Source organism: Thermobia domestica, chromosome 8 (assembly GCF_964235325.1).
Source record: "Thermobia domestica chromosome 8, izTheDome1.hap1.1, whole genome shotgun sequence".
NCBI classification, from domain to species: Eukaryota; Metazoa; Arthropoda; class Insecta; order Zygentoma; family Lepismatidae; genus Thermobia; species Thermobia domestica.
In genome coordinates, this window is record NC_137461.1 from 194,628,946 (window position 1) to 194,653,467 (window position 24,522).

The window sequence follows — 24,522 nt, forward strand, 5'->3', positions numbered from 1 at the left end:
GTGGCATCTCAATCCATGTCTGCTGCAAAGTCTCCCACAGAGCCTGTATTTTAGTCGGAAAAGTGTGCACAGCCGAAGATACCATTCCATGGCGTTCCAGATATGTTAAATCAGATTGAGGTTCGGTGACCGTGATGGCCAGGAAGGTGTTGCCAGATCAGAGAAGTGCTAATCAAGCCAGTTTGCTGCCATCCTAGAGCGGTGGACCTGAGCATTGTTCTGCTGCAAGATGAGGTAACCACCTGGACAGCCGAGCAAATGACATGACATGGTCGTCCAGAAAATCGCAGTAGCGTTTACCTGTGTAGGACTGTGTTACACGTGTTAGAGGACCCATTTCATTCCACTTAAACATGCCCAATATGAGAATACCACCATCAGCAGCCTGCACAGTTCCTTGTTGTCACGGTGGTTCCATTGCCTCGTTCGGTTGGCGATGCACCCTTACCGGTCCATCTACATGTACCAATATGAAATGTGACTCATCTTTTCAGGCAACCTTTTTTACATTTCCACAGTCCAGTGGCAGTGTTTGTTTGCCTATGCTAGTTGTTGTTTCCTGTATTGCGCTTTTAGAAGGGATACTCGCATGGGCCAATGGTTGCTGTACTCCATGGCGAGCAGGTGGTTGCGAATTATGTTGCTGCTGACACAGCGTTGTTGTCTTGCGTTGAACCTCTCCGCGGTTTGACGCACTGTGGCCCGTCTATCGGTTGTTACAATGCTGGCCACTTGGCGTCTACCCCTGTCGTTGATACGCCCCTGACTGCGGCAATTTGCCCTTGCGGGTGCGGTTTTACCGGAAGCCAATTACTCACGATACACCCTTGACACTGTTACCTTTGAATATCCGAGTCCCGCAACCACTTCGGAAATTGAACTACTCAGTCGTCTGGCCCCTAAGATTTGACCACGGTTAAGTGCACTCAGGTCCTTCGTCTTGCTCATCACACACTCGACTGACACGGATACCGAGAGAGGAAGTAAGCGGCAACAGTTCCTTCGAGATTCGTTTGTGGAGCCTCTGCAGTGTGGTTCCTGCAACTGTCCTGCTGTCTCTAATTAAAATACTGATCAGTGTATATGGCACTGTAAAAAGTCTTGTGATGATAAATGAACTTAAACAAGAGTTCTAAATACACCAATGTACTTTGAGACTTATTTTTCTCGTTGGCGTTTTGCTGTTGAATGTCGACAGTTTTCATTAATTTCCTTCTCAAACAAGTTGGTTTTGGCGACAGCTTCATCATCACTTCCCTCGTCTGTATTTTGAATTAAAGTAGTGCTACTACCACATGCATGTTCACTACACTGCCAACAAAATGGTGTACAATCTAGCTCTCTTCTTTTACACTCACAATTGTTTCTGCAGTTCGTCTGGCAGTTGCTTGTTATAAACTTTAACAAATCTTTTGGAGCAGGATGTTCAAGTGTTGTCACAGGAAGAAGGCAATCGCCACAGATTCTTCAGCCTCTTTCAGTTGGAGTGATCTCTTGATTTTTCCATTGCTAAACTTGATAGAACACAAGGAGACTATGCTGATTTGCAGCAGCTGTTGTTGAAGGTAGTACTGTTAAGTTGAATGTCACTAATGCGTTGCTTGGATATGGATTGTTGAAAACATCCATTTCTCGACGCAGTTCTTTTTTTTCAGTATTTTGTAGGCAACTTTCTTTCCTTTACTATGTTGAGCAGAAGATCCATCACAACCAGTGAAGACATGCAGAAATAAACTGCAGTTCACCATATCTCCCAACGCAGTTCACCATATCACCATCTCTAAAGTTTGGTACTATTGTATATCTTATGTGGTGGTTTCGAGCCAGGAAATAAACATGTAAGTCTCAGCTGTTGCGAATGTTATCATCAGAACCAAAATATCTGAATCTCCCAGACTATTACTAACGAGACAGATTTTGCAAGACTTGTTACGATTGACACAACTAATGTGTCTGCATCTCCAGATGATTTATGTAAGGTACAAAAAGATTTGACGAAATATTTCGTCACAAGTGATATGAATTCGAATTTATTCTTTGGGTTAAAAAGAAATTCCTGTTGAGATAAACGAACATGGATGTAATACTCGACAATTACGCGTATTCATGGTTTCTTTGTTCATGCCCAGTGTTCTGTATCCTTTACGATAGTTCACCATCATAAAAACCAAACACTACACATTATTTCCCATAGTGTTTTGTGATATACCACACATATTGCTCATATAAATAGCCTTAAAAGTTGCGGAAATCCAACAACTAGAATTTTTGGACTGTTTAAGTATACTTGCAAAACATAAAACATACTCTAACGGGTTTAACCTTTTTAAAAAAGAACTTTAAGTTTGATCGATTTTTGTCGTAATCGCACTGGACTGGGACTATTTATTCAAAAATGCGGAAAATCCGCAACTGGATTTTTGGTGGGATAACAACATCAGTAAAAGATAGTTTTATAGATATCATGTTCTTTTTAAAACGTTTATCTTGAACACTGATTTTAATGAATACATAGGCTTACATACAGAAAGATAGTGCCAAAGTCTACTTTCAGGGTTCTTGCGCACCCCCTGGGCACACTGTTTATGAACTATTTATTAAATTAGCCGGACTTCCAAACCTGTTGATACTTACCGGAATTTGCAATGAAAAGCCGTCTCAAATCACTAAATATCGTTCTCTTAACGCTAAATAATTCATTCATATATTTTTACAGAAATTGTGCGCAGTCCGATGACGTTTGAAGCTTCATTGCGCATCTGCGTTATTATATATAGCGATAATATATACATCATTTTAAATCTTATGAAATTCCCAGCAACGTTTATTCGAGCACTTTTTTTCATATTTCTACTCTGTTAAGTGCTATGAGGCAATGAAAAGAATATGTCATTCAATACAGATCACAATTTTTCACTGTATTTAAAGTTATGCAAAAATAGTTACTCGGAGAAAAGTGATAATAACTTGTTACATTGCGTATGACACTAGAAGTATAATAAAGAAGGTATAATCTTTCTATTTTAATTAGTTTAGAAGTTATGTGGCATAAACTAAGTGCATGTGAAAAATCCACGATGGCGGACTATATTCAAAATGGCGGAAAACCCGTAACTGAATTTTTTGGGATTTTTTATAAAATAAAAACACTGCTGAACAAGACTGTACTTATTTAATAAAAACACATTTACACGTCTATTTATTAAATAAGTGGTCTTGTTCAGCAGTGTGTTTATTTTTCTGATTTCATTTGGAAGACGTATGACTATGATCGTGTGTCAGTGGGATTTTTTGCAGGGTAATAAGACGGGTATGTAGAACATATTCCAACAGGTTTAATCTTTTCATTTTAAATGTCTAGGTTTGGTACTACATCTTTTCTTCTTCTTCTTCTTCTTCTTCTTTTTCAATTTCATAAGGGAGAATGTTTCTGAAATCACGGATTGTGTGCTTTAGTTTAAGGAAATTAAATAATGGTAGTTTTTGACCTTATCAATAAAGTGGTTTCCAGTTCTCCTAAAAATTAATTTGCTCAAAAATGATCGAGTCATCATTTTAGTAAGTCATCTGATTATCTGAGTATTATTCCTTTCTAATCTTACCATTGAATCGATCTAGATAAATGGAAGATTATCTAATATAATAATTTTACGAGATGTAAATACATCAATCCCCTGAAATTAGCATACCTTCACCGTGGTGAAGAGGATGAATCTTGAGAAGTTTTCTCTTGTATTAGATCCCTGCGTGAGCATACAGGAGATTACAGTTACGTTCTAGGTGTTTGTGTAATATGAAGGATATATATATCTACATATATATATATATATATATATATATATATATATATATATATATATATATATATATATATATATATATATATATATACAGGTATCCAAAAAAGTTTTGAAGTTTTTTCACTCTCTACCATCGATATGTCACCTAAGACGTACCTGGAAGTTCAAAAATAGTGTCCACGAGCGTTGACGACCTTTTGTCTACGCTCTGGAAGGCCATGGATTCCATTGCGTTAGAATTTGGTAGTCCGTGAAGCGAAGAAGGTATCAAGCGCATTTTGCACCTCTAGTAGGTATTTGAACTGGCGTCCTCTAAGAAGGTTATTTAAGGAATTCAACAGGTGATAATCGGCTGGTGCAATATCCTTGGAGAATGGCGGATGCAATAGTGTTTCCCATCCAAGATGTAAAATGGTGGCACGGTCATGCACGTTGAGCTTAGCATTGTCCTGTAACAGGAGGTCCCTTTCGCGATTAAGAGCTGGCTCCAGAGTTTTGAGTTTTTCTTGAACACGACTAAATTCTGACATTACAGGGTTGTAATGATACTCTGACTAGCTGGTAGCAGTTCCTGGTGCAGTCCTTGTTTCGGGTGTTTTAGAACCGATTCATGCAATGCTAACCAATGATGACGGCGTTGTGAAGTTTCGTACAGGACCCAGTTTTCACCACATGTCAACACCCTTTCCAGAAATGGTTCCTTCCTCAAACGAGACAGCAAAGAAACACAGGTGTCTGCTCGCATTGCCTTCTCGCCCAGAGTCAAATCATATGGGACCTATCGACCCAGCTTGTAGTGCTTTCCAAGTTGGTGGAGGTGCTGCCGAATGGTTTATCCACTCACACTGAATTGTAGTCCCAGTTTCTCACATGTCTGGCCACTGTTCGCCTATGGCCAGAAGGCAACATGTGAGACAGAAGGCACATGATCTTAATTTTGTACATGTGTTGGTCTTCCGGCAGCTGGTGCTTCTTTGAGTGTTTCGTCACTATCCTTAAACTTGTTATACAACCGCTGTACTGTCCGCGTAGTCACGACACCCTCGTCGAAGACCTGGCATATCTTCAGCCCTGCTGCAGCGGCGTTTGACCCCAGTTTGAACTCGCACAGCATATACGCCCTTATGACGCTCTGTGGAGATCCCTTGTTCACTCTGTTCTCACGCAAGTTAACGGTATAATGAACTGCCACATCCAAGTAGTACATTGGATATACCCACACCAACAATTGTTCTTCGCTTTATCTCCATTCGCATTCAACTCATGGTATGAGGGTCAATTGAACACAGACTTAAACACAAAGCGGCATAACTTTCTTGGTTATCTTTATAGAACATCAAAGAACAAACGGTAGAAGGCTAGTGACTCTTCGAGCAACGTCGAATAACGTCTTGCTGAAACTTCTGAAGAATACTTGGTTTACTGACCGCATCTTCTGATGGTAATAATTTGGATGACCCACAACCTGACGATTTAGTAAAAATGGAGGACCCTGAAACAGAATACATTAGACGAAGAGACTATGTTCTAACAAAGTTTAAAGGTGATCGCCCAAATAGTACCCCATATCGTTATATTGTGCCAGTTTTGAGTCCTACCTCATGGTAAATTTGAAGTTATGAGCTTTAAATTAGACGTCAACAAGAAAACATTTAAACCTGTCCAAACTGACATTTCATTCATTAAGGAATCGGAAACCTTTGTCACTTTGCCTACCCCCGTGATGGTAATGCCTAGTAATAGGGGAAGGTGTTGTAGCTTTGAAACATTGTACGGTACCTTTTAACACCTGTGCCTTTCTCGAATTCAGAGCTATCTAGGTGCAGTGATTAAAATTCGTAAGAAAGAGTAAATGAAAAAGGGCACTGCAAACGCAATTGGCTGTTGTTTATTGAGTGTTCTGCTAAGTAATATTGCTTTCAATTTTTTCATCCCCAAAACGAAGATTTTTGTAGTTACTTTTTGAGTTTTGTGCTCTTCGGCTTTGACAACTTCTGTTATTTATTTGTCCAAACTTTGAAAAGAATCATTGGCGAGTACAGTAATATTTTTAGTTTTACTTTTGTGCAATATTTAAGCTAATAGATAACTTTTTTCTCGTAATGGTGGCCCTCTTGTACCTATGAACATTAATGCATCGTGTACCTTTGAATGATAAATAATACTGTTTAAAGGTACACGATGTAAGTAATTAAAACAATTGATATATTTTATATAGGTTAGATTAGGTTATAAGGTTTATAAATATAATTTTAAGTAGTTTCTAAATATTCTCTCTGTTTTTACATGTGTTTCAGTAAAATGACAAGAAGTAAGACTGGGAGAAAACGAGAGCCCATTGATCCTGCGCAGCTGTTGCAACTAAACTTTTTTCGTGAAGCGTGCAGGATCTATGAAGTAAAGTTAGGTGCTCTACATAAACATGTGACAATATACTTAAAGTCCGGTTCTTCGAAATCCTTTTCATACAGTGCTAGATATAATACAAAAAGGGTGTTTTCTGAGAGTGAAGAGAGAGAACTTGCAGAGTTCCTGAAAACATGTGCAAAGATGGACTATGTAAGCAAAGAAAACGTCTACAAGAGAATTATCTTACAATTTTGCCATTGCTAAGAGAAAGAAACACACAAGTCAGTGAGATCTCAACGAAATTGCAGGTGAGGAGTGGATGCGCTTGTTTCTGAAGACCTAAACAGGAACTTTCGCTTGTTTCTGAAGACCCAAACAGGAACTTTCATTGAGGAAGCCAGAAGCAACTAGTTTTGGTACGATCCACAAGCTTTAATCGTGAAAACGTAAACCGTTTCTTCGAAAATTTAAGAGGGGTTCATCGTAGTTACGCACCAATCCCAGCAGAACAGATATATAGTGTAGACGAAACAGGCTTACCAACAGTTCAAGAATCCAGAAGTATTGTAGCCCCTAAAGTAATTAAGGAAGTTTGCGCAGCAACTTCAGCTGAACGTGGAAAAACAGTGACAATGATAGCAGGAGTAAATGCCATCGGTAACCACATACTATCTATGCTGATTTTTCCCAGGGTAAAACACAAATATTTTATGCTAAAGGGGGCCCCAAGTGGGACGATTGGAGCGGCAAATCCTAGTGGCTGGACAAATGAAAATTGCTTTTCTCAGTTTTTATACCATTTTATCAGTCATACAAAGCCAATAATAGATCAATGAATTCTGCTTGTTCTTGACAGCCACGAATCTCATCTTACTTTACAAGCAATTGAAAGGGCATGAGAAGCTGGGATAATAATGCTGACACTGCCTCCACAAACTTCAAACAAGTTACAGCCATTAGACAAAATTGTGTTTGGACCATACCAAGCGGTAGATGCATGGCATCCAAACAATCCTATAAAGGCATTTGACATTTATGAAATTGTTGAAATTGTAGGGTAAGGTTATGTTAAAAGTTGTATATGGACAAGTTCATTGTTCACAAGTTAATGTTAGAACTTCTCTTCCATTTTGAATTAAATTAATAAACTTTCAATTCTGGGGAACGTTTCATACCTAAACCTTTTATTGCAATTTATAACTATTAATATTTGTAGCTTCTTTTCATATTATTGCCGCAGAAACGTTGTAATTATCACTTTGGTCAAAGGTACAAGAGGATCTGTTCAATGGTACATGATCATAATGTACCTGTGAACAAAACGGATATGTTCTTATTATATCCTATAAAAGCTATTGCAATTACGTAACACGTCTAAAAATCATCCTATCTGATAGCAAAGAGATGGCACTTCAAATATACGAGAAAATTGGGGAGAAATGCTTAATATTAGCACCAAAATTTCAAAAACTCTTAAAGTGTTCACAGGTACAACGCCTTCCCCTAGATATAAGTAGTGTTTTGAAAAGACTGTCGATATGTTTGAAGTCTAAAGGCTAGAACTGTTTGTAGGTCTCCCAACGAGAACATGATAATCTTGGAACTTTTGATTTTATGCAACAGAAAAGTGTGTCTACGTTTATTGTTCAGTACAAGCTATGAAAGGTTCATCTTATTTTATTTTTCCGCATTTAAGGGAATCATGTGCAATCACGAAAACGACATGATATTTTACAATTGATATTTGTGCATGACATACAGTTTTTCATGGAAACAAAGGAATTTATGGTGAATAAACAACATGAAAATAATTTTTATTAACTCCAAGTCTGCTGTGCATCGTCCTTGCAAAGTTATTACTGATAAAGTAAGTACCGACAAACTAGTTATTACTCATTTCATTTTTGATAGGAAATGACTGAGCAACTATCAGAGATAATTATACCAAATTTTGCCATGTGAAACATTACATTCAAAACATTTTATTATACCCCCAGCACTCCTCAGATCTTCAATCCTGTAAGTTATCCGGATGTTTCACAATAATCCCATTCCTATTTTAAAATAGCCCCAAATATAGGGGCAGTTTTCGAAGCACATCTGATTTTTTCCAGATAGACTAAATGTGATAACGAAAAGCACCTGAGTTATTTTCAAAGGTATTTGTTTAACGTATATTATTTTATTTTTCATGTTTCTAATGCAAGCAATTTTTGCTGTATACTCAAAACTATGATTGTTTCACAATTACCCCAATTAACCTTAAATTAAAATAAATCAGTTATATATATATATATATATATATATATATATATATATATATATATATATATATATATATATATATATACAGTAAACCCTCGTTAACACGAATTCCAAGGGACTGAAAAATCAGGAGTTCGTGTTAAAAGAATTCGTGTTAACCGGGGACCCAAATTTTATTATTCGAATACATTTTCTCCATACATACGCACTACAGTATATTATGTATGTAATAGAAAACAGGTATCGAGACGAGACTGAGTAGTCTGGGTTCCAAATTCGAGACGAGACCAAAACTATTCTCTGTCTTGATACCATCCACAGAATTGTATCGAGACGGGACTGAGAGTTTCGGTCTCGTCTCGATTTCGAAAAGCACTCCTCGGTCTCAAATTCGAGTTAAGATCGAGATCGAGACTAGTTTCGGTCTCGGTACCATCCTCTGAAAAGTGAAAACACTACAGTAAGTTTATTATTCTATATTCGAAGATTAAAAAAAAAAAAGTTTCTACGCAGAAAATCCAGGTCAAGTTATAAAATTGATAACTCCGCTAGCAGGTTGGGTACCGCTAGTAATGGAAAGGTATTTATGATTGCTGTCACCAGTTTGGAGTTACAGAGGTGAGAAGATGTTTTGTCTCGAGCTGTCGCCAGCTCGTCTGCCAAGCATCTGCATGTTCAGCGCTTGACGGAGGACAGAATCAACACCTAATAAGAGAGGAAAGATACCTGTTTCTGGTTTCTCTCTTATTTACAAGGTAACTTTCGTCTGTATAAATACTGTATGACAAAAAAATGATCTGGAGTGAAATTTGAAATAAGAAAAATGATCTGAAAAAAAAAACAAAGGATTGAATGTTCGTGTTAAATCAAAACCTTTACTGACTCAAGGGACTAAAAATTAGTTCGTAATTCGTGCTAACCGAAATTCGTGTTAACCGATAAAACTTCCTATAAGATAACGTACAGCGATGCCGGGACCGAAATTTTGTTCGTCCTAACCGAGTGTTCGGCTTAAGCGAGTTCGTGTTAACGAGGTTATACTGTATATATATTTATATAATTATTTAAGTACATAAGTAATTATTATGTTTAAAATATTATATCTGAGATGTGACAGGGGTTGACAAAACATCAGTACATTATATGTGAATGTTAAATACGAAATAAGAAGATCGTGTAATATGTTTAAATAAGTCTTCTAGTGTTTTTGTCTGCGTCTATATTTCATATGGATTTTACTTCTCACTGTACTCATTACAGAATGTGATTTACGTTTTTGAAATATAGTCAGAAGCGTGAAGAGAACATGTGGGTATAAACAGAGAATGTCCAAAATCAAATCGTGGTTCCAGACACAAAACTCACGATCTGCAAAATCCTTGTTCACAGGAAGTTCACGAACATCACAAGTTACTTCTAAGAGACTAAATTAAGCTTAGAAAGGAAGGCAGAACAAAAGTAGCTGTTTAATTGCAAGTTGATCCTTCAGCTGTGGCATGTTAGGCTCCTAGAAACAGTGGCAAAAGCAGATACTAAAATGATATATATAAAAAAGAAGAAGCAACACATATTAGTGCCGAATGCATAGTATTAGGGTTGCTTAGATAAAGAGTGACACTCCAGATGCCATTTGAGTTCGACTTCAGCCTTCATTAGAACTCTGAAGGCGCCCTGGTGTTGATAGCAAAAGGGCGCCGAACGAACAAGAACAAAGAAAAGTGTTCGAAAAGAGTAAACAACGCGGCGATCCGTTAAAAGTATTCAAAAGTATCAATATTGTTGTCGGTTTCCAAAGAAACAGATTTTGTATTTTTTTTATTGCTCCACTAGCAATACAAAAGTTTTTATATGATTATTATATTTATATGATTCATTACTAGTTAAAAACATTATATATGATTTCTTAATCATATCCAAGGTACCGAGAAATTATTTATAGCAAAGCATTTTTCAAGTGGTCAAAATCTTAAATATGTGTTCGGCGTTTTCATGATGACAAATTTACTTAATTAATCCCGCTTTTCTATCCAATCGAATCAATCAAGACTGTGAGAATGGAGGTGTGAAAAATGAGAGGGACAAAGAGACACACGCAAGCTGCTGTTTGTGCGGGAATATTAAAAATTAAGGTAAACAAACGGAATAATAACATTTTCGAACTTGCAGCAGTTGTAGAATAGGGGATCAAGGTGTCAGAACCTAAACCAATAAATTAGTCTATTTCTAACACTGATCACTAGCAGTGAATTTTATTCCATTGACATATGGAATGCTCCTAATCTGAAGGAATTTATTATGATCATTGCTCCATCAACTACTGTATCGCCAGCATATTTTTTGTGTGTATGTAACTGACTGATATTTTTTTTTATCTATCTACATACGTACGGCATATACAGTGTGTTAATGAACTATAACGACAAACTTTAAGAGATGATTCCTCACACCAAAATAAGAGAAGTTCATATGGACCTATGGCGAAAAGTGCATAGTTTCAGAGCTCGTGTCCAAAATTGCGGAAAAGCCAAATTTCAAGAGGCCCTTTTTCAAATTCGAGACGCTGTGAATTGTGGTCCTAATCAGCGTAAAGGAAGCCACGCATACGCAATCCAAAAGTGCATATTTCATTAATGTTCAATGGGTGTACAGATTATTCCCTGCAGGGCCAAATTCCCAGACATGCCATCAACCGAATTTTGAGATATGCTCTGACTTTATGATTGGTCCAAAGCAGGCACACGATAAGCCTTGATAGCATTGAGCACAGTATCCTTTGTCGTGATATCTAAAGTGTTAAGGATCACCAACAGCACAGTCTCTCGTACTCGGGAAAACGCGTGGTGCGATGTTTTCTTTCAGGTTTATAAGTGAAGAAAACGTGAAATATACCGTAACGAAATACATATCATCACACGTTATTCCGATCACAAAGAAACACGAAGGTGCCTGTTCCTAACACTTCCGACTTTCCTCCGAAGCATTGGATGTCCATTGTTGTCAAGGCTTACCTCCTGCCTACTTTGGACCTACATATGTGAAGTTGGCCCCGACCACTTTCAAATTCCCATTTGAAACAGAAGCCAATCGTTTGTTTTTTGTTTGTTATTGATTGTTTTGAAGAAAAAATCGTGTGTTTCGATAAACGTACAGGCATATTCCCAAAATAAAGTTGGGGGACAAACTTCACGCTGCCCTCCACTTTCAAATTTCGACTCGAAACCGACGCCAATCGTTTGCTTTTCTTTTGTTATTGTTTGTTTTGAAGATAAAATCGTTTGTTTCGAAAAAGCTACGGATATTTTCACTAAATAAAATTTGGGGGTAGGCAGTTTCCCGCTGGGCTCTCTAGTATGAAATTTCGACTCGAAACCGAAGCCAATCGTTTGTTTTTCGTTTGTTAGTGATTGTTTTGAAGATAGATTCGTTTGTTTCGAAAAACGTACAGACATATTCAAAAAATAAAGAGGGGTAACTTAAAACTAGCCTCCCCCACTTTGAAATTTCGATTCGAAATCGACGCCAATCGTTTGTTTTTCGCTTGTTATTGATTGTTTTGAAGAAAAAATAGTTTGTTTCGATAAACGTACAGACATATTCACAAAATCAAGTTGGGGGGACAACTTCACGCTGCCCCATCACTTTCAAATTTCGACTCGAAACCGACGCCAATCGTTTCCTTTTCCTTTGTTATTATTTTTTTTGGAGTGAAAAGGCTTTGTTTTGAAAATCATAAAGAAATGTTTACAAAACAACATTCGGATATGTGTAAATTTACCGTGGTCCCTCCACTTACAAATTTCGATTGCAAACCAAAATCAATTGTTTGATATGTGTTTGTTGTTGATTGTTTTGAAGATATAATCGTTTGTTTCAAAGAATATAAAAAGGGATTTAGAAAACAAATTTTGGATGTGGACAAAATCACCCTGGTTCTTTTACTTACAAATTGTGATTCAAGACCAAACTGGATCATTTGATATGAGTATGTCCTTGATTATTTCGAAGAAAATTAGTTTGTTTTGAAAAACAAGGATATATTTACGAAATAATGTTAATGGAACGGATTTGTTTCTCTATTGTTGACTGTTTTCAAGAAAGAGGAATCACTTGTTTCGAAAAACAAAAAGAGAGATTGTGTGGATGTATTTGGTGGCCAACTTTTTACTGCTTCTTCTGCTTTTAATTTTCTATTCAATTATCAAGCTAGTTATATGTTTTCGTTTCTTATAGACTGATTTTTAAGAGAAAATAGTTTGTTCCCAAAAATAATAAGTCATTTGTAAAATAAAATTGGGTGAGGGAACTTCACACTGGTCTTTCAAATTTCAAATTTGGAACTTCATACTGGTCTTTCAAATTTCAAATTTGGATCCATAACTAAAGTCATTTATTAATTTTTTTGTTCGTTGTTGATTGCTTTTAACAAAATTTGAAAATTATTATAGATATGTTGATGATAATGTTGGTGGTTACCTTCACGCTTGCCTATACAGAGATAAATCCGTTATCCGTGCAGCGTGTACAATATGAATGTATATATTTGTAACTTCACTAAAGTACAATAACAATGCTAAAAACAATGTTCAGTGGACTGTAAAGCTTGATTCGTACACCACATGAATGCAACCAAATATAAATTCACTGTATTTAATGATTACAACTTCAATTTGCACACAAAACATATACACGAGAATAAACATGTTCACAAGGTCTTTAGTTGTAAATGATTGTGATTGCGATGGCTTATTGTTTATGTTATGTTATATGATTTTCGACCATGATATATGGTCCACCAAAACTTCATGCTCTTGCTGCCTCCACACTATATTCACCAAACAATAGAAAAGCGTTAAGCAACTTGAACACTGTTGCCAGCTAAAGGCACACACACTGTTAAATACACAAATAATCCCAAACATACTCCCCCCTGTTGGTCAGCTAAGGTCTGACCAAATAAAACAAAATGATACATATAAAAAACGAAACAAACACAAAACTTGAAGAACTGTACTTATTTTTAGATTACTCAAATCTCAATTCTAATCCTTGTTATATGGTAATGCAACTAGTTTGTTGATGGAACGTTTATATGTTCCAGTTGTAGTACGAACCGTCACTACACGAACTAAGAAATCCTTTCCTGGGAACACTTTTTCAATGATGCCCAATTTCCACTGCAATGCAGGAATGTTGTCTTCAATCAGCAAAACTACATCTCCGACCTTGAGATTGTGTTGCGGTGAAGTTGTCTTAGAGCGTTGTTGAAGACCGTGTAAATAATCTCGGGACCATCTCTTCCAAATGTGTTGTTTTAGTTGTTGTATCTTCTGCCAACGAGATAAGCGGTTGTATGGTAGATCGGTGAGGTAAGGCTCTGGTAAAGCTGTAAGTGCTTCTCCAATTAAAAAATGTCCAGGGGTGAGAACACTGATGTCGTTAGGCTCACTTGATAGCACTGTAAGTGGTCGAGAGTTGAGACAGGCCTCAATCTGTGTCAGTAATGTTGCAAACTCTTCATATGTTAACACTGCACCCTTTGTAATACGAACTAGATGGTATTTCATTGATTTTATACCGGCTTCCCATAGTCCTCCAAAATGCGGCGAATTTGGTGGTATGAAGTGCCACTGAATTCCTTCGGTCGATGCAAAATCATGAACTTGAGAACTAAAAGGATCTGATGAAAACAGCTGATACAATTCTTTCAATTCGTTGTTGGCTCCAACGAAATTTGTGCCATTGTCGCTGTATATATTGAGACATCTTCCTCGTCTGGCTATGAATCTGCGTAAAGCTGCTATGAATGACTGCGCACTAAGATCTGTTACCAATTCCAGATGTATTGCCTTGGTGGATAAACAAACAAATAATGCAACATATGCCTTACGTACAGATCTATTTCTAACTGCTCCTGATTTTATGTAAAACGCTCCCGCGTAGTCCACGCCTACGTTTAGGAATGGTCTGGCTTGCTGCACACGAGCTGCTGGCAACTGTCCCATAAGTTGTTTTGAACCACTGGCCTTTAACTTGAAACACGTGAAGCAATGATGGATGACTTGTTTTACCACCTGCTTGCACCTGATGATCCAATATTTCTGGCGTAGTGATGATATTAATAATTGGGGTCCAGCATGAAGTAATCTTAAGTGTTCTGCTTCAACTATAAGTTTTGTTAAGTGTTGATTTGAAGGCAGAACTATTTGATGTTTGGCGTCAAATGGAAGCTGACTATTCTCCAATCTTCCTCCAACTCGGATCATGCCTTCACTATCTAAAAATGGATGTAAATTGTTCAGCTTACTTCTTGGCGGAACAATGTTTCCATCACGAAGATGCTGTAATTCGCTGTGAAATCCAATTTCTTGTGTCCATTTGATGCAAACATGGAGCGCTGTATGGAGTTCTTGTACTGAAAGACCTTCTGTTAGTTTGTTTTGCTTGTGTCTGATGTTATGAACAAAACGTCTACAATATGCTATTGTCCTAACTAACCTTGACAATTTTGAGAATCTTGTTATGGTTTCATTGCACCAATTGTCTAAAGTGACTGTCAATGTTATGGTTCCCTTACTCTCTGGAACTTGATCTGGTTGCAGTGAATCCTTACTTGTGACTGACCAATTAGATTCTAAACTAGAAAGCCATTGTGGACCGTGCCACCATAATGAATTGTCCTTTATGGAAACTGCATCTATTCCTCTTGAAATCAAATCTCCAGGGTTGTCTGAAGAAGTTACATGTTTCCAACAGCTAACGTCAGTTAAGTCTTGAATTTGAGCTACTCTGTTGGCCACGAAAGGTTTCCATTTGTTGCACGGAGAAGCTAGCCATGCCAACACGATTTGGGAGTCGGTCCATAAATGGACGCTACTTATGTTCAATTTTAAAATTGGTAAAATCTTGTGAACTAACTTTGCCAAAACAACTGCTGCGCATAACTCCAGACGTGGGAGAGTGATTTTCTTGACTGGGGCCACACGTGATTTAGCACATAATAACTTAACTGATATTTCTCCTTGTTGATTGATCGATCGTATATAAATGCAGGCTCCATATGCTCTTTGAGAAGCATCTGAAAAACCATGGATCTGAATCTCCGCTATGTTTCCTTCAACGAGTACATATCTGTCGAATTTAATCTGATTGATTAGTGGAAGTTGCTTGTGCAATTTAGTCCATTTCTTTGCTAATTCCATCGGTACACTGTCGTCCCATTGAACCTTTTGCCGCCACAATTCTTGCAAAAATATTTTGTATGAAATGACAACTGGTGAAATTACTCCTAATGGATCGAATATAGAGGCAATGATTGAAGCAATCTGGCGTTTAGTAATGCACTCTTGAACCTTCATTGTTGACGTCTTGCTTTCAACGAGAAATATATCCTTGTCTGGATGCCATGACAATCCTAATGCCTTGACGCCTTGGCCTTCGTGGAACTGGATTGGACGCTGCACTTCTCGAAGCTCTGGCGAGATGGATTCCAATAATCTTGGATCATTCGAACTCCATTTTCTAAGTGTAAAACCTCCCTTTCCCAGTAACTCTATCAATTGCTTCTGGACCTCTAGAGCTTGCTGTATGTTGCTCATGCCACTACAAACATCGTCAATATAGAAATCTCGACGTAATATTTCTGCTGCTACAGGGTAATTATGCTCTTCTTCGTCTGCTAATTGCTGTAGGCATCTTGTGGCCACAAATGAAGCACATACTGTACCATACGTTAGTGTTTTCAACTCAAAAACTTGAATCGGTTCATTTCTAGATCTTCTCCACAATATACGTTGTAATGGCGTGTCTTCTGGATGAACATTGACCATGCGATACATCTTAGCGATATCTGCAGTGAATACTATCGAATGAGTTCTAAAGCGCAAAATGATAGAAAACAAATCTTGCTGTATTGTAGGACCAACTAAGAGAATGTCGTTGAGGCTTTTTCCGCTGTCAGATTTTGCTGAAGCATCAAACACCACACGGAGCTTCGTTGTAGAGCTTGTAGGCTTAAAAACTGCATGATGTGGCAAATAGTATGCAACGCTGACGTCCTCCTTTTTACGCTCATCTATCCTTACCATGTGACCAAGATCTTCATATTCTTGCATGAATTCTGTATATTTAGCTTCAAAATCCGGGTGTTGATCGAATCTTCTTTCCAATTGCTTTAATCTAACCAATGCCTGCTGATAAGAATCGCCTAAAACTGTACGGTCTTCAAGCAAAGGCAATCGTACAATGAAACGCCCTGTATGATCTCTTGTTGTATTCTGAACGAAATGTCGCTCACATGCAAGCTCTTCGCTTGATCTAGGTGTAACAGTAATTTCTTCTAGTTCCCAGAATTTTTGAAGTTGTTGCTGTAGATCTATGTTTGTCTTCACAAAACATGTTGTTAATGGAATATGGGGGTCACGTTCTTGAGGAATGCGTCCTGCCACGATCCATCCCAATTCTGTCTCCTGAAGCACTGGAAAATCACCTGGCCGTGTTTTGTGTCCTGACTTCATAATTATGTAGAATACTTCCGCACCTAAAAGAATATCTATGTCTCCAGGTGTATTAAAAGTAGGATCTGCTAAAACAGTGTCCTTGGGAATGTTCCAATCGTCATAATTAATTCTTTCTTCCGGTAGTTTACTTGTAATGTGAGGGAGAACTGAACAACTTATATTCAATGAAAATGTGTTAACACATGAATGGACACAAATATCTACAGAGTACTTTGTATTAGAAATTGCTTGATTTATACCTTGAATTGGAGTATACTGTCTATACCGTTTGATGTTCAATTGTTGCACCAAATTCTCTGTTATGAAATTGGTCTGACTAGCACTGTCTAGAAGCGCGCGACAAGGAACCAAATTTCCCTTGTTATCCCTTACCTTTACTATTGCAGTAGATAACAACACTCTTGCGTTAGGCCTAGCCTTTAATGCACAATATGACACTTGCCCTAAATTTTCACTGGAATCTGAATTGTTACTACGCTCTTGCACCGCAGCACTGCTTACACTTGGGAACCGCACTGATTTGTCCTTTGTTACGTCTACATGCAATAATGTATTGTGCTTTTTGGAACACTTTTTACAACCTCTCGATTTACAATTCTTCAAAAAATGATTACTTTTCAAACAATTCATGCATAATTTATTTTTACGAATGCACTCTAACTTTTGGCTGTGTCCCGCATTCACAAAAGACGAACAAGAATATAAGGGATGCTGACTATTACAAAATTCGCATGCATTTGAAAATGTTGATAAATAAGTCTTTGATGACTGAATACTTTTTGCTTGCTTATTTTGTACGCTACTACCCTGCTTCACACCATCAATACTAGTTCTCATGTTCTCAAGCACCTGACAACGTTTCTCGAGAAACGAAAAGAATTCTGATAAAGCAGGAAAATTAGAATTCGTATTTTGAAGCTCCCATGACTTTCTAGTAGTTACGTCTAATTTTGATACAAAGTGTTGGGTCAAAATTACGTCTGTGAGGTTTACGTTTGGCTCAAGTGCTTGTAGCGCATTTATATTGCTAGTAGCTGTATTTATAAAAGCGCGAAGTTCACTTACATTTTCTTTATACACTGGCTTGATTTGTAGTATTTCGTGAATGTAAGAAGAAGCAATTAGCTTTTTATTTGAATACCTGTCAACGAGTAATTGCCATGCTACTGAATAATTTGTTTCGGTAATAGGTAAATTTTCAATTAGGTTTAACGCTTCGCCCTTAAGAGAAGTTCGGAGGTACTGAAACTTCTGTACTGTGGAAATGTCTTTATTCTCGTGGATAAGAGATATAAAAGTGTCCTTATATGATAACCAATGTTTACAGTTTCCGTCAAATGCAGGCAACTGTATGACCGGTAACTTAACTTGTGCGCTACTGCTAGTGTTATTATTAACAGCTGATTCTTTATTTCCATGCTTTAAAACAAGTGCTTGCATTTGAGCCTCTAAAGAAAAATACACATTTTCAATTTCTGCACGAACGTTTAATGCTTCCGCTTCGGGTTCGATTTGATCAATTTCAATAGTATCTTGCACCTCCTGCAACTTTGACCAGACGTTATTTAGATGTTTTAAGCGTGCACGTATTTCTTCTATATTGCCTTCATTTGGATCAAAGCCCTGAACAAAAGTGTTTATTCTGGTTAACTGGCCTCTGTATGCAGATCTTTGCCTTAAAAGACGCTGGTGTGATTCACTCATGATTAAATGCTACGCAGAAATATGAAGAATAAAAAACTACTGACCTGAAGTTGATGTTTTGTTTTCTTTTTTTTTTACCTATGAAATATACTCCAGAAGCCTGGTCCTGGTACAACAGCTGTCCGCCTACACAAACGTGATTATTGTCCAACGTACGTGATAGCACCACATATAGCCCGACACAAACACATTTCTCTTCACAACAGCACAGAACAATTCTCAGAAATCTTTGCACTCATGTGGCCCGGATAGGACCAATGTACAATATGAATGTATATATTTGTAACTTCACTAAAGTACAATAACAATGCTAAAAACAATGTTCAGTGGACTGTAAAGCTTGATTCGTACACCACATGAATGCAACCAAATATAAATTCACTGTATTTAATGATTACAACTTCAATTTGCACACAAAACATATACACGAGAATAAACATGTTCACAAGGTCTTTAGTTGTAAATGATTGTGATTGCGATGGCTTATTGTTTATGTTATGTTATATGATTTTCGACCATGATATATGGTCCACCAAAACTTCATGCTCTTGCTGCCTCCACACTATATTCACCAAACAATAGAAAAGCGTTAAGCAACTTGAACACTGTTGCCAGCTAAAGGCACACACACTGTTAAATACACAAATAATCCCAAACAGTACAAATACACGGAATCCTTGTGTTTACTAAGGAAATCAGTACGGAGCATACGTTATCCATATGCTACATACTTTTCACTCTTACATGTTGCATTATGCCGTTGCAGGATGTATGACATTAAGAGTCTTCCGTACATTACATACATACACATACGTTAGATACGTCAAATATATGTTACAAACGTCCATCTGTATATGAGATCCTTACACCGAATACACACATGTAACCTACGATTTTTACGTACGCCACATACGTTTCTTTTTTCTCAGTGTGTACTTCCAAATTTTGTTCAAAGCAGAAAATGGTTAATAATGAGAAGAGGAACACAATCAATAACCTACGCGGAAGTTCATCAAAGGCTTCAAGCTACTGAGTTCATATAATTTCAAGTGTTTATATATAAGGGTAATGAAGACAGTTCTGTCGCTTTTTCACCCGCTACCTTCGAACATCGATATGTCACCTAAGACGTGCCTGGAAGATCAAAAATAGTTCCCATCAGCATCGACAACCTTCTGCCAACGTTCTTGAAGGCCATGGATTCCATCGCCGTAGAACTTGGTGGGCCGTGAAGCGAAGAAGATATCAAGTGCATTTTGCACCTCTATTTGGGATTTGAACTGGCGTTCACTAAAGTGACTGTGCAAGGAATTGAATAGGTGATATTCGGACGGTGCAACATCCGCGGCGTATGGCGGATGCCATAGTTCCCCATTCAAGGCGTAGAATGGTGTCCCGATTCATCCTAGCCATGTGAGCCTTGGCGTTGTCCTATAACAGGAGGACCCCTTTGCGACTCAGAAGTGCTGGCTCCAGAGTTTTGAGTTTTCCTTGAACACGGCTCAACTGCTGACAGTACACAGTTGCATTGATCCTCTGATCAGCTAGTGGCAGTTTTCGATGCACGATGCCGCGAGCAGTTCACCAAACACACAGGAGAACATTCTTGTGGTGCATGCTGGTTTCGGCTGTTTTAGAACCGGTTCATATAATGTTAAGCAATAATGACGGCGCCGTGGAATTTCATGTAGGACCCACTTCTCATTATATATCAACACCCTGTCCAGACCCTGAATGGCTCCTTCTTCAGACGAGAGAGCAAAGAAACACAGGTGTCTGCTTGAGTTGCTTTCAGGCCCGGAGTGAAATCATGTCGGACCCATCGACCAAACTTGTAGTGGTTCCCAAGTTGATGGAGGTGCTACCAAATGGCCTCTGCACTTTCATTGAACTGTAGTCCCAGTTCCTCACATGTCTATTCACTGTTCGCTTCAATTGCTGCCTGAAGATCTTCATTTCGTACACGTGTTGGTCTTCCGGCAGATGGTGCGTCTTCGAGTGTTTCGTCACCATTCTTACACTTGTACTGCTGCACTGTCCTCATAGTCACAACACCGTCTCCAAAGGCCTGGCATATCTTCCGCTTCGTACAGTTTGACCTTTTACGGCATACACGCCCTTATGACGCTCTGTGGAGATCCCACGCTCATTCTGTCCTTATGCAAGTTCGCGGTGTAACTAAACTTTCACAACCAGGTAGTATGTTGGATATACGAGGGGGGTGGAAAATTCATGCAATCACCAAGAAGAAATTAAAATTGAAACATATCGTTGTAGTCATTAGAAGGGCATATATTGTGAATCTCTCATTCCGTATATGATCATTTTATCATTGTTATTTCCTTTGTTACAGATTCTGTAAGAAGATGTGGCTGAGGATCTAAGGAAATTCGAGAAGAATGAGCTTCGCAGTGCCATCAAGGTTTTTGTACTGCCAGACAAATCCTCTATGGAAATTCATAAAACTTTTCAGTATACTTTGGGGGAACATGCTCCTGGATATATAACAGTAGCGAAATGGGTGAGGCGTTTTAAGACTGGTTATCGTGAGACTGAAGACGAACCTCGCTCAGGCAGGCCTTCAAATGCAGTGACCACGGAAAACAGACAAAATGCATGACATGATGATGGAGGATAGGCCTATATCAATCAAAATCATTGCTGAGTGTGGGGGGATATCGCGTGAGCGTGTGGGTGTCATAATAGCAGAATATTTGGGCTGAAGGTCAGTACCAAATGGATCCCAAAATGAATAGTGTATTAAAATGGTTCTTCGATATAAATTTCTTCTTCGTGATTTCATGAACTTTCCAGCCTCTCCTCGTACCCACACCAGGTACTGACCTTCGCTTTATCTCTATTCGCATTCAACTCACGGTGTGAGGGTCAATTGGACACAAATCTCCATAAAAAACGACAGAACTTTCTTGGTTACCCTCAAATGTAACCAAAAGGTACGGCAAAATTTCAGGGGTGGATTTCTTATGGCTAGACCCCCCTCCCGTGAAATTGGGCCCCCAACTTTATTTTGTGAATATTTCCGTACGTTTTCCGAAACAAACGAGTTTTTCTTCAAAACAAAGAACAACAAGCGCAAAACGAACGATTGCCGTCGATTTCGTGTCGGAATTTGAAAGTGGATTGCCAGTGTGAAGTTGGCCCCATCAACTTTATTTTGTGAATATGTCCGTACGTTTTCCGAAACAAACGATATTTTCTTCAAAACAATCACTAACAAACGAAAAACAAACGAGTGGCTTCGGTTTGGATTCTAAATTTCAAACTAGGGAGCCCAGTATGAAGTTGCCCACCCAGAAATTTTATTTAGTGAAAATCTCCGTAACTTTTTCGAAAGAAACGATTTTTCCTTCAAAACAATCAATAACAAACGATTGGCTTCGGTTTCGAGTCGAAATTTCATACTAGAGAGCCCAGCGGAAAATTTCCCGCCCTCAAATTTTATTCAGTGAAAATTTCCATAACTTTTTCCAACAAACGATTTTTCCTTCAATACAATCAATAACAAACGAAAAACAAACGATTGGCGTCGGTTTTGAGTCAAAATTTGAAAGTGAAGGGCAGCGTGAAGTTGCCTCCCCAACTATATTTAGTGAATATGTCCGTACGTTTTACGAAACAACGATTTATTCTTCAAGACAATCAATAACAAACGAAAAACATACGATTGGCTTCGGTTTCGAATCGAAATTTGAAAGTGGAGAGGCTAGTGTGAAGTTGGACCCCCCAAATTTATTTTTTGAATATTTTTGTACGTTTTTCGAAACAAACTATTTTTTCTTCAAAACAAACAATACCGGGTAACAAACGAAAAACAAACAATTGGCTTTGGTTTCGAATCGAAATTTGAAAGTGGGTGGTCCAACTTCACATACGTTTCAGACCCTCCTTGAACTCTATTGAAAACATATCTGAGAATTACACCCTAAAGGGGAATACACTCTACATGTATTGATAATTAATGAAATATGCACTTTTAGATTATGTATGTGTGGCTTCCTTTACGCTGATAAGAACCACCATCCACAGTTTCTGGAATTCGAAATAGGAAGTATTGAAATTAAGCTTTTTCGCGATTTTGGACAACTCTAGCTCTGAAACAGTGCACTTTTTGCCATAGGTCCATATCAACTTTTTCTCTTATTTCGGTGTGAGGAATCACCTCCATAGCTTTTAGGTTCCTAAGTTGATTGTCAATACTCCCTATACCATTTAAGTTTACGTTTAACTCCCAATAGTACCTCTTTGGTGATGGAAAAGGGGTTGACACGCAAAAATAATCAGAAACAACCGATATTCGTGGCGAATTCATACTTCTCGGTGTCGCTGAGGTTAAATATCGCAATCGTGGTAGCGATCAGTCTTTATCGGCATGGCGGTTGAGAAGGACTGAAAAAAAAACATGATGTCTTAAATGACTCTGATTAGTGTCGAATCCATAGTTTTAGTTTGCCATCGGCATTATATTTAATCAAAAATTTTGGTATAAAAGAGCTTAAGTAGTATGGGGGTGACCTGAGGATAATTTTTGGGCGCCTAGACTGCGGCTTCCGGGCGTCCAGGTCAACGACCTAGAGGTATTTAGGATCACCCCCCTACATTTTGGCAAGGATACATTGGCCCACTAGCTAAATTTTGGCAGGGGTACGTATAACCACCACTCTTATTTTTTTTAAATTTCCAAATCTAAAAATTCGGTATGGTGGCCTAGTACCAGACTATGTATCTCTGTGGATTTTGGGGTCCATCTCGTTCCGTTTTAAGGGTAAAAAAATTGCCAAAAATTCAAATTTTGGAGGTTTTTGACCCAATTTATTCCCTCCGATGAGGTCTTATTATCTTATATTGTTATATGGATGTGTACAGTGGTCCATCCCGTTTCATAAGACATGGGTACATTAGTGCACTCCTTTAAAGATTTTGGAGCGGTTCATCGACCCACCTTTTACATTTTGGAATTGTCAAATTTAAAAATTTGGTATGGCAGTATAGGATCCGAATATATACCACTATATGTTTGGGTGTTCCATACCGTTCTCTTTCGTGGATAAAAAAATATCAAAAAATTAGTACAACCACGTGTTTGCCATGAGGTCGGTTATTAACCCTATTTATTTCCTTTGAGGTCTTATTACCTTGAGGTCCATGAGGTCTTATTACCTAAATGAGATTTAACACGTTATCTAAATATGTGGTTGTGTACAGGATTCATTTTCGTTTTATAGGACATGTATACTTAAACCCTTTAGTGGATAGTGTTGCTCTTAACCAACATCGTATTCTATTGCGTTATCCGCACGAATTATAACTTCAGTGATCATTTAATTGGCAATATTGCTTTCATAAAATATTCTTATACATGATGTGCGGATCGCTTCTTGAGATACTTCTAGTCTTTGTCAACAGGGGACAGTCAAATTTAGTATTGTAGAAGCTTTATCTCCTACGTTCCGCCAAAGTTCTTTTTCTATTTTTGTATTTGTCGTTTCTTGTTCTGTAGGAAAATTTTTAAGTTGAGTTGATTTTGGGTTTAACGTCCCGTTCAGCAGCGAGGCTATAGGAGACGTGGACCTACTGATTAACGTGGAATCCGAACCACATGAGCTCCCGCCGGGAATCAGGAAAATATTTAATCAAAACTGTTGGTAATTACTAAGAGTATTCTTATGATATTTAACCATAATAGGGCAACGCTGCTCAATAGCTACACATACGACCTATCTTATGGAATGTTGCTTTGAAATAAACATCCTGAATTTTGTAACCAAAGTACGAAAATACTTTAACAATACTAAATTATGATCAGGAAGACATCGTTCAACCATAAAAGGAAACTATAAATACTTTAGTGGTAATGCTATTAATGCTTG

General features: G+C 37.9%; 1 protein-coding gene across 1 annotated transcript; it reads right to left on the reverse strand.

Annotated features, from left to right (window-relative positions):
• Positions 1 to 13,453: 13,453 nt before the first annotated feature.
• LOC145692408 (uncharacterized) lies at positions 13,454 to 20,678 on the reverse strand. Its single transcript, XM_081767714.1, has 2 exons — positions 20,654 to 20,678; positions 13,454 to 17,466 (listed from the first exon to the last, which is right to left on the reverse strand). The coding sequence occupies exons 1-2, from the start codon at positions 20,676 to 20,678 to the stop codon at positions 13,454 to 13,456; spliced, it is 4,038 nt and encodes a 1,345-aa protein (XP_081623840.1).
• Between the last annotated feature and the right edge of the window lie 3,844 nt (positions 20,679 to 24,522).

Excerpts from the sequence above, each read along its gene's own strand:
- LOC145692408 (XM_081767714.1), bottom strand. The coding sequence starts at position 20,678 with ATGAGGACAGTGCAGCAGTACAAGT. Across the intron at positions 17,467-20,653 it reads GACAGTGCAGCAGTACAAGT|ACGTAACAAAGGACAAATCA; the intron begins GTAAGAATGGTG and ends TATTGCATGTAG.